This window comes from Sphaeroforma arctica (assembly GCF_001186125.1).
Source record: "Sphaeroforma arctica JP610 unplaced genomic scaffold supercont1.415, whole genome shotgun sequence".
Lineage (NCBI taxonomy): Eukaryota > Ichthyosporea > Ichthyophonida > Sphaeroforma > Sphaeroforma arctica.
This window is the reverse complement of record NW_014040143.1, coordinates 62,669-72,154: the sequence shown is the minus strand read 5'-3', so window position 1 is coordinate 72,154 and position 9,486 is coordinate 62,669. Positions and strand designations below refer to the sequence as shown.

The following is a 9,486-nucleotide window of genomic DNA, read 5'->3' as shown; positions in this document are numbered from 1 at the left end:
TACCCAAATCTAAGCAAGAATTTACTATCTCCTACCCAAACTAAGCATGGATATATTATGCTCTACCCAAACTAAGCATGGATATACTATCTCCTACCCAAGCTAAGCATGGATATACTATCTCCTACCCAAGCTAAGCATGGATATACTATCTCCTACCCACACATCAACTTCCAGCTGAGCTGCATTGTGTTTGGCGAGAGCATGGCCAATGATGGAGTGGCTGTGGTGCTATTCCAGGCCTCCAAAGACTTCCTGAATCTTGAACTGAGCGGGTATGTGTATGACTACAAACCAGAACAGAGACCAAATGATACGCATCCGTGTCCTCCACTTCTGGCACGGTACTATCTTAGCCACATGCATCAGTGTGAGTGGTCCTATGGCGAAGGCGGAGATGTTAACTTGTTTTTTGTGTTCCGAAGGGTGATACAAACCTTACGATGTACAGTGTGCGCTGTTTCTAGTGGAAGACTAGAAGGTCTGTGACGGGTTCTTTCACCCACACTCGCGCCCGCAAACTCGGGACACTAGTATACGTGCAAATGCATCTATGTTGCTTTATAGGCTCTGTGACCGCCCTGTGTACCTTGCACGATTAGCCGATGCACAGTTTTGTGGGCAGCGCTTCAGCTATTCGAATAATAGTAGCAGCACCAGATTCGGCCGATGGCTTCATGCAGTGGACTAAACGACCACTATACCTGGTGAAGACTAATTTGCAATCGCACGTTTACCAGGGAGGTTTTTAACTTGATGGTGAGCAAGTTTTTCAAGGTTTTCTTTGGCTCTACCCTCATTGGCCTTGCCTCCGGCCTGCTGATAGGTGTGTTTCTTCTTTGATTGTCAATCAAGTGCATTCAGTTAGAGTTGTGCATACGTATGTCTGCTTCCTTTCAATCAAGCGCTTCGTGGAAAATCATGACACGCATTGCTCTTGTTTGGTTAATTGTATATATGAATGTGACAAGCTGCAGGAATACTAACTAGTGGTAGTGCAATTACCTTTATTGCCCTGTACATACACGGGCTCGCCAAAATGCAGTACATCATTCAGCACCTTTCTTTCCATGATAATGTCTCGTTCTATATGGTTTATGTGGTACAGATGGTCGTTAACTAGATATCTGTATCTGTTCACTGGCCAGTATGCTCATGTATGTAATCCAACTCCCTGTTCCAGCCTTCATCACTCGTCACGTAACTTTCCACTATGGTGGAGCTCAGGCCGAGATGGTGGCGATCACATGCTTGTCGTTTATCCCATACTATGTGTGTCAAGCACTGGAGTGGAGTGGCATCGTCGGGTGTGTGTGTGTGTAGATGAACCAACGCTGCGCATTATATGAGTCTACACGCCCTTCACTTGAGTGTACTGCACTTGCGTAACTCCTATATATTGTTAGCGATGCGCGTGTACCGTTTTAGCCTTCCTAGTATAACCTCTTCCCATATCGCCTGTGTTTTTGCTCTGTCCAAGAAAGCGCCTGTGCTGCATTCAGCATCTCTTTACAACAGTGATCATACCATATTGCGTCTGTAAAGCACTGAATGGCACATGCGTGTGTAGGTGTCGGCGTCAGTGCCCATTCTCGCTACCATCATTATCGGCATCGACTCAATTGAAAACCACAAATCGATTGCGTTGTTTTTGTCATGTCAATGGCATGCATGTCAGTGGTGTATTAAATTGCATCGAAGGTATTTACCATAAGCCTAAACTTAACACAACTTCTCGGAGTGCTCGGGATTCGATTTTTTAATGTTGGTGTATCCAACACTACCCCCGTCGTATTGCAAGCTCGGTATCGGTCCTGTTTGCATCCTTTAAATAAACGTTGTACATTTTACCATCAGGTTGATGTTTGAAGTCCGGGTTTTCCGTACCTTTTTTTGCGGTCTAAATATATGTTGTATGTTACATTATTAGGTTGATGTTTGAGGCCCTGGTGTTCCAGCTGTACACATGGCACAATATCTCTCTGGAATCTAAGCAGGTATGCCAACCCCACTTGCAAGACACCACCACTCGCCTGTACATACGCACAACCTCATTATCCGAGTGTTCAGAGTGGTCATTGATGCCGTGCATGCTGCTAGCTAAGCGGTGGGTATCAGAAGCGAGCCTTTGCCCCTGTCCTGTGCACATACAATGTCATCTGTGCTCCTCTGAAGTCCTCGTCGTATTGTAGAAGAACATGTACTGCAGTCTCGTGCGTATCCAGGTCTTGAGCTACTACAGTGGTTACTTGAGTCGTGGGTATTCATGCCATGGCAATGCGTTATCCGCCAGTTGCTACCTGTCCCCTATTCAGCCATGGTAAGCCTTAAGTCTCTGAACGGCTCATCTAGAAAGAATACAGCAAACCTCTGTTGTCGTCACTATACCTGCAGTTTATCTACTTGTAATAGTCGCTCCAACCCATCTCGCTCCGTGTAAATGCAATGTACCTCCATACTATTCATGACACATGTGTTCGTAGATTGACCGGACTGTTAATCATGGATACGTATGTTGTATTCGTATATCGTGCGTATATGTGCACTACGAAATCGTGTTTGTATCGCTATGCATAGTCGCCCGCTCTCACCTCTGTATGTCGGATCTTTGCCTGTGGCCAGTCGACGTACTTATCTGTATAGCTTGGTGTTGCGTGCACCACCTGTTGCGTATCTCCTCATATACTTACGCCATACTCATCACTAGCACTTGCTGGTTCATTCAGCGCTTTCTGACCCATCTTTGCTTCTGCCCCACATAGCACCTCGAATTCACGTTTGAGGTCCTCGCCTCATCGATGGAGACCGCCATCTTCGTCTACCTTGGTAAGCGATGTTTTAAACGTTCATATGTGGGTGTGGATATGGGTATGATACAATTCTTATACTGATAGCTTTAGCGGCAAAATCCTCTGTGCTTGATACGATGTGCACATTGAGAGCTATCATCATAAGCTGTCGGTAATATGAGGAACACACTGGCGTTAAACGGTGGTTGCACGTGCTATTGCTTTCACCCACGGAGACAATGCTGCTGTTGAACGGGTTTCTTTTCTTGTCGACTTGTGTGCGAAGTCTCGCTTGCCTCCAGGTGAAGTATCTTCAGACATGCATCAGCCACTATACTTCAGTGCTTCACTCGCACGATATCAGGTCTTCAACCAACAAGATCCAGTCAGAACACCTGAGAGGAACTCTCAAGCATGGCCTGAACGAGAAACATCGATGGTTCAGCTTCGGATAGGAGAGTGCTTGCGTAAGCACAAGAACCCTAATCATCATATACGCTATTCACGCTCATGAACATAACTACGGTGCACTCTTCTCTGTTCGCGCAGGATTTTCCATGTATATGGACACGCCCTTTTATACCTGGACCGCCAAAGCGGTGTCGGTCGCCATCTCTGCGTGTGTGTTCTCCCGTTTCGTCATGACCTTCACTCTCATTCCTCTGGCAAATATGTTCCGAATTGAGAAGGTATGTGTTTCTTTTTATTATCTTTTTTAATGTAGGCGTGCGTAACTTGTATCGCAAACGTGTGCTCGTGTATATGTGTATCTTCGTATTTTGTGCCACAGCGAGGCCAAAGACCGATAGTCGTATAGAAGCGAATGTCAGTCAGACGTTTCCGGGAGGTAAGATACACTGGTCGCACACAAACGCGTATTGTCGGATGAGTTTCACTGTGTCCTGTGTTCGTTTTGTCTTCTTTGTTGGATCGCGTTGTTCTGTGCATGAACGTTTTATACTTCAAAATCCAGTACTTAAATTACGTGCACTTATACATACCACACAAACAATTTCATCTTTTAATACATTTTGCTTCAAGAACCATTCCCCATTCATCCATTGATTCAATTCGCTTAAGGCTGCCACTCTCCTCCTGCTTCCCGCAATCACAGGTGGAGTTGAAAAACCAGCTAATGTTCTGGTACTCGGGGTTACGAGGTGCTATTGGTTTTGCTCTGGTGACGAACATACCTAGGTATGCGCATCCACCTTCGGTGTGGTTGGCTGAGTGTATTTGAATGTTTCTACACGCACTGTACCTTTATATACCCTTGTAGTGTCCCCGACTTCAATATGGTACCTGCAATTCAACTATTGTAACTTAAGGAATACGCACGTGCATACAGCCCCCCTCTGTTTAATTTGCTGTGTAGCACGCATTAGTAGGTACAAATACATATTAAATGCGGCGTAAGCAGTACAGCATCTACAACCTATATATTCGTCCCCACTAAGGATCCCTCGATTGCGATCTCTGACATTCTGTCCCCTCTCTAACCATTGTCTGCTGCTCACTAGGTACGATCCCATTTCCGAGAAGGGCACCAAGTACGCCGACGAGCTCAACATGCTCACGTCGTCCGTGATCATTTTCACCATTTTCGTGCAGGTAGGTGATAGGAGTGCTAAAGTCGTATGGCCACGGTGTGTATAACTCTGTCTTACCATTCAGACTTGTGCCTCAGTATCGGTGCTATTAGGGGCCAGTTAGAGAGAGCACATGTGTGCTATGCCTCCACCAACAAGTCTTGAGCTCAGTCCCCGATACGATTGCTTGTGCTGTGCTTTGGCTGTATGTATGTATATGTATATGTATGTATATTGCTGTGCTTTGGCAGGTGCCACGTCTGTTGCAGTACCTTCGTCTGTTAGGGTGTGTTAAATGGTTTCGATAACACGACAGTTCTTGTGTCGAGTGTGTGCACGCATGCTGCAACAGATTGTGTGCAAATCTGCTATACTGCGGTAGGTGACAGTGTACTTCAACCCCATTTGAAGTCGCCGTGGATCGGTTCTATACCCCGCAGGGTGTTGAAAGTATCACGTGCTGCTCTTAAGATTGGTTAACCCGTGCATTTACGAGTCTGGCTTGCTCATCGTCCAAGTAGGCGCACGTGGGCATTCTGTGTCACATCCGTTATCAGTTTTAGAGATGTCTGAAGCACGCTTGATGGTTCACTATAACCGTGTATAGCATATTCCTGATGTGCATTACATGACGATTTTAACTTGGTGTTATTCTGCGGCAAAAACAAACGGGTAGGGCGGGCTGGTACTGCCTGTCATGCAATACCTGGACATCAATATGACGGGGGCGTATGCCGAACCGGAGGAAGAGAAGACAGCTGATGAGTCGGACGAGTACGAATACGAAGACACTGCAGGTTTCGGTGCTGTGCACCGCTTCTTCAACAACAAGTACGTACATACAAGACTTGGATCTGAGAACACGCGCATGCTATGTACGATTTGCATGGTAGCACTGAAGAAATGGTGGATTGGTCAGAGTCCTATGTTGTAGTGTGCGACTAGTAATTGTTGTATCACTTAGGCTCGTTAGCAGTGATGCGTTGTTTGGTGTAGTCTGGCAAAATGGTGTCTGATATCGATCGAGTCTTCACACGCCACTGGACTGGAACTTGACACTGTATTGAAAGCAAATCGATAACACGCACGAAGAACCTCGTATAATATTCGTATCAAAATATCGATGCATTGTCTCGTTGCAGAATACATCTCAAGTATTTGAAGCCGTTTCTGGTGCGATCTTTGCCCGTGGAGGTTGAGATTGAAGATCAGTACTTCACGGGATACGCCAAGCCAGAGCGCAAGTTGTCACAGGTGAGTGTTGCAGTATCGAGTACGACACAGCAGACTCCCACCACAAGTGTATTTTGCCACAGATGTGAGGCCACTTTGCAGTTATCACTCGAAACTAGGAGAGTAGCTATTTGACGTAAAACTCCGACATGCCATTTTTTAAATGAAACAGTAACATATCGCAGTTGATGGGCATCACACCCATACGCACCGTACACGACCATAACGCGGATATGAAGACATGGACAGAGCCCCCAACTAAGACCAATATACAAATGTATACCGGAAAGTGGCCAAGTGGCCAAGTCAAATCTTATTGCACTCATCTTTGACTGATGTTCATTCACAGGCGACGTTCAATCTCGTGTCCAATTTCGAGGAAAAAAAGAGCATACGCCGACAGTCACTGACTCACACGCGTGTCAGGAGCTATGGCACCAATGGCACGCGGAGCCCCGCAATCAGCCCAGTGGTATGTATACGATTGCTTAGTCTCATGGAATTGCCAATTTCTGGATTAATTTTTTCAAGGTACTTGCAAGTATTCTTACCTCTGGGTATTGTGATAGCATTGCCAACAAGTGAAGTCGACTTAGAATTGTTTCGACTTGTACACATGTCCACACGGTACAGTTCTGCTGAACTAACGTACTGACTTATTCTCCTCATGTGCCGTAATATAGAGTGCCCGAAGGCAGAAGAGTGGCAGTTTGGATTCGCGTCCAAGAAGAGGTTCGAGAGGTAGCCCTTTCAATTAGTATCCCAAAGGCAATAACTCGTTGAACTAACGAATAGAATTGAACTCGTTCTTTTCAAATGTCGTACTATAGCGGGCCGGTCGGCAGAAAAGTGGCAGCTTAGGTGCGCGTCTAAGGGGAGGTTCGCGAAGACTGTCCTTCAATCGATATCTGCACGACAACTCCTCAATGTCCAGTGTCATGGAGCCAGCCGACAACAATGAGCGGCGGTCCGAGAATGACTCGCTTCTAAACGACCGTAGCTGAACCATGAATTGGCTTAAGTAATTGTGGATGTAGATAATCCGCACATATATAATATAAGATAATATATATATATATATATATATATATATATAATATAATATACATGCATGTATATATAGTCCAATGAAAACCCGTATGGAGATATATATATATATATATATATGCATGGATGTATTCATCCATGAATACACTGTTACACATCCATGAATACACTGTTTTACATCAATGAAGACGCTTAACGGCATATGATTTCACTTAGGGAATCATAATAGGTGATACCCATCTATTCTAAATTTCTGTGATAGCAATTCGCAACTTATTCAATCGGACACCGGAGAGCTGCAAAAGTGTCAGCATCCATGTGCTCGTTGTTGATACTGGGTGGCCAACACAAGACTGTGGCGATAGAACTCAGTACATCTCTGCAGGGTAGCGAAAAGTTAGGATAAGCTACATAATTAAACCTTATTCAATTGATGCTGCCTGAGGCTTTCATTTAAAGGGAGCAATGATGATCAAAAGGCTATTTGCAAATATGGAGAAAAATATCTTGTATGATGCATACCACAGGCCACGATAGCTCAGCTGCCAAGTTTTGCACACGCACATAGCGTATTTACCACATTCAAGTACTATTTATTTAATTACATTTTCAATTTATACTCCATCATGATGTGGGGATCGCCCATCTCTGGGGCGTCTCGTGGATCTGCAGATATATGTTCGCGTATTGCACAGTGAGAATATGAGCATGGTGACAGCAATGACAAAGAATAGCATGAGGGCCGAAGTAAAAGCGTATATTCCAATGAAAAGGAATAATACAATGTTCGGAACTACGCGCTACAGCGGAGAACCCCAAATAGCTACTGCAGCTGTACTCAAAAGCGAGGATATAATTGCACTGTAGTTGGACGATACCGGGTATTTAACTGGTACTGTGATCCAGGGCAGAACCGTTAACAAGACATCGAAATTTACGTTTGCATATGAAATATCTATTCGTGTATCATTGTCCGAGGCAAAATGCAATGCGTTTACGCACAATCACGCAGCAGTCCATGCATGGCACAAACACGCTGAAAATATTACATACATCACCAAGTCAGCGAACCCTTCGCATCCAAAGCATGTACAAATGACACTGCAGCGTGTACGCCCAGCAGAGTCGTCAGTACGACCGGGTACAACACAAATGTAAAGGTAAGAGACACGGTAACAAGCGACGTACCGTTCAGGTAATCGGTGTAGTCGATGAACTCGTCTGTGTTGTCAAAGGTTTCCAGCGCAATGTTGGAGGTAGTGATGCACGGCATGTGGTGCAGTGGCTTGCTAATCAAGGCTCGCTCTGTGGTGAGGCGCATGGGGGCGTGCAGACCCTGTACGTCACGCAACATCTGCAGACGGAGTTGTTTCTGAGATACCTTGGTCTGTGTAAGTTAAGGTGACAAATTAAAGACTAATCAGTTTATAAAGAGATACACAGTTCAACATCCTGCCTATAGGTTTGATATATAATATACCAGGTGATGCATACAATTGAAATGAGCATAAATATGAGATGAATGTCAAGTTGAAGCGTTTCACGAACATCCGTTTCAAATCAGTATGAATGTCTCTAACCCTGAGGACGCCTACTTGAGATCGCATAGACATGCTTCTGACACTTCAAACAGCCTAAGCTTGCGCGCTCGTGTTGTTGACCCGTACAACAACCCATATCGAACATGTCTTCAATTCTACTGTGCAGAGTCGCCCGTACCAGACACCCTTCGGAAAACAATGAGCTTCTAACCAAACAATGAGATATGATTAGTGCTATGTCGCTTGAGACCAATCATTCGCTTCAATCTAATTGCCACGTCTCGTCTGAATGAGCCCAGCCTCGCATTGTCTGTATCGCTGGGAAGCCACTTTACACTGTCTCGGAAAAGCATCAATCGCTGCACATCGATTTGTATCGTCGTACAGCGATAACCCATTGCTCTGTAGTATTTAAATTGGTCTATCATCGCATGAGTTCGCTTCGCAACGAACACGTCACACATTTAGAATGAATTTGTACGAACAAGAGTACCCGTGCGCCATTGTGGTTCACGAATACGACGGTGGCACGAGGTAGCACAATACCACACAAAAAAATGCGTCAGTGTTGTAGGAATGATTAGGTGTATCATCGTATTGCCGTATTGAGAAACTCGGCGGCAGCCATCAACAAATACAGCAGAAGAAGCAAGGGGTCGACTATGCAGTATTGTGCCAAAAACCGCAGTATTCACACAGGTCTCGCTTAGGCTATTGCATTCTACCCACCATCGCGCCAAATACTAAACGAATGTGCGTACACGACTTCACTGTATTGTATGATAACGACAGAAAATCATATAATCCAAGCTTAAAAATAAGATACCTGCTTCTGCATCAACTCCACAGGATGCGCGTTATCAGCATGGCTGAGTGCATGACCCTGTCCATTTCTTAAAGTATCGTGGACTCCGAACGCACCCGTCGTAACCTTAGTTACTTCAGAGTATTGAGGGGAAGGCTTGATGGTCGGTTGTACGTTCTGTAATCAATTATCGCAGATATATTCGTTTCATAAGTAAAAATAATAATGTTTCTTTTCAAGTGCATCGCAAAAGACCATTAGGTTCATCGATGCGAAGTGAATGATAAGGTCCAAAAAAGCAGTGCTGAATCCGACAAATCAATGAAAATATAGATATACAACCTTTCAGTCCAGATGATATTATAATAAGCATTCACTGAGCCCAAATTAATGTGTGGTTCATGATATATAGTTATACATATATATATATATGTGTGTGTGTGTGTGTGTGTGTGTGTGTGTGTGTGGTGTGTACGTACGTA

General features: G+C 44.7%; 2 protein-coding genes across 2 annotated transcripts in view; one reads left to right on the top strand and one right to left on the bottom strand.

Moving 5' to 3' along the window:
- The window catches only part of SARC_06040 (sodium/hydrogen exchanger 3), a gene marked incomplete at its 5' end in the record, with an annotated part of 10,232 nt that extends 3,749 nt beyond the window's left edge, over positions 1-6,483 (top strand). The window contains 12 exons of the mRNA XM_014300080.1: positions 178-275; positions 741-826; positions 1,184-1,307; positions 1,931-1,997; positions 2,763-2,826; positions 3,339-3,478; positions 3,904-3,986; positions 4,310-4,400; positions 5,055-5,209; positions 5,521-5,632; positions 5,961-6,083; positions 6,295-6,483. Of these exons, the coding sequence (XP_014155555.1) occupies positions 178-275; positions 741-826; positions 1,184-1,307; positions 1,931-1,997; positions 2,763-2,826; positions 3,339-3,478; positions 3,904-3,986; positions 4,310-4,400; positions 5,055-5,209; positions 5,521-5,632; positions 5,961-6,083; positions 6,295-6,369 (1,218 nt within the window). The remainder of the gene's footprint in view (positions 1-177; positions 276-740; positions 827-1,183; positions 1,308-1,930; positions 1,998-2,762; positions 2,827-3,338; positions 3,479-3,903; positions 3,987-4,309; positions 4,401-5,054; positions 5,210-5,520; positions 5,633-5,960; positions 6,084-6,294) is intronic.
- A 742-nt stretch (positions 6,484-7,225) lies between these two features.
- The window catches only part of SARC_06039 (hypothetical protein), a 3,409-nt gene continuing 1,148 nt past the window's right edge, over positions 7,226-9,486 (bottom strand). The window contains exons 2-4 of the mRNA XM_014300079.1: positions 9,026-9,181; positions 7,847-8,045; positions 7,226-7,324 (exon numbers count right to left, since the gene is read on the bottom strand). Of these exons, the coding sequence (XP_014155554.1) occupies positions 7,260-7,324; positions 7,847-8,045; positions 9,026-9,181 (420 nt within the window). The 3' untranslated portion in view covers positions 7,226-7,259. The remainder of the gene's footprint in view (positions 7,325-7,846; positions 8,046-9,025; positions 9,182-9,486) is intronic.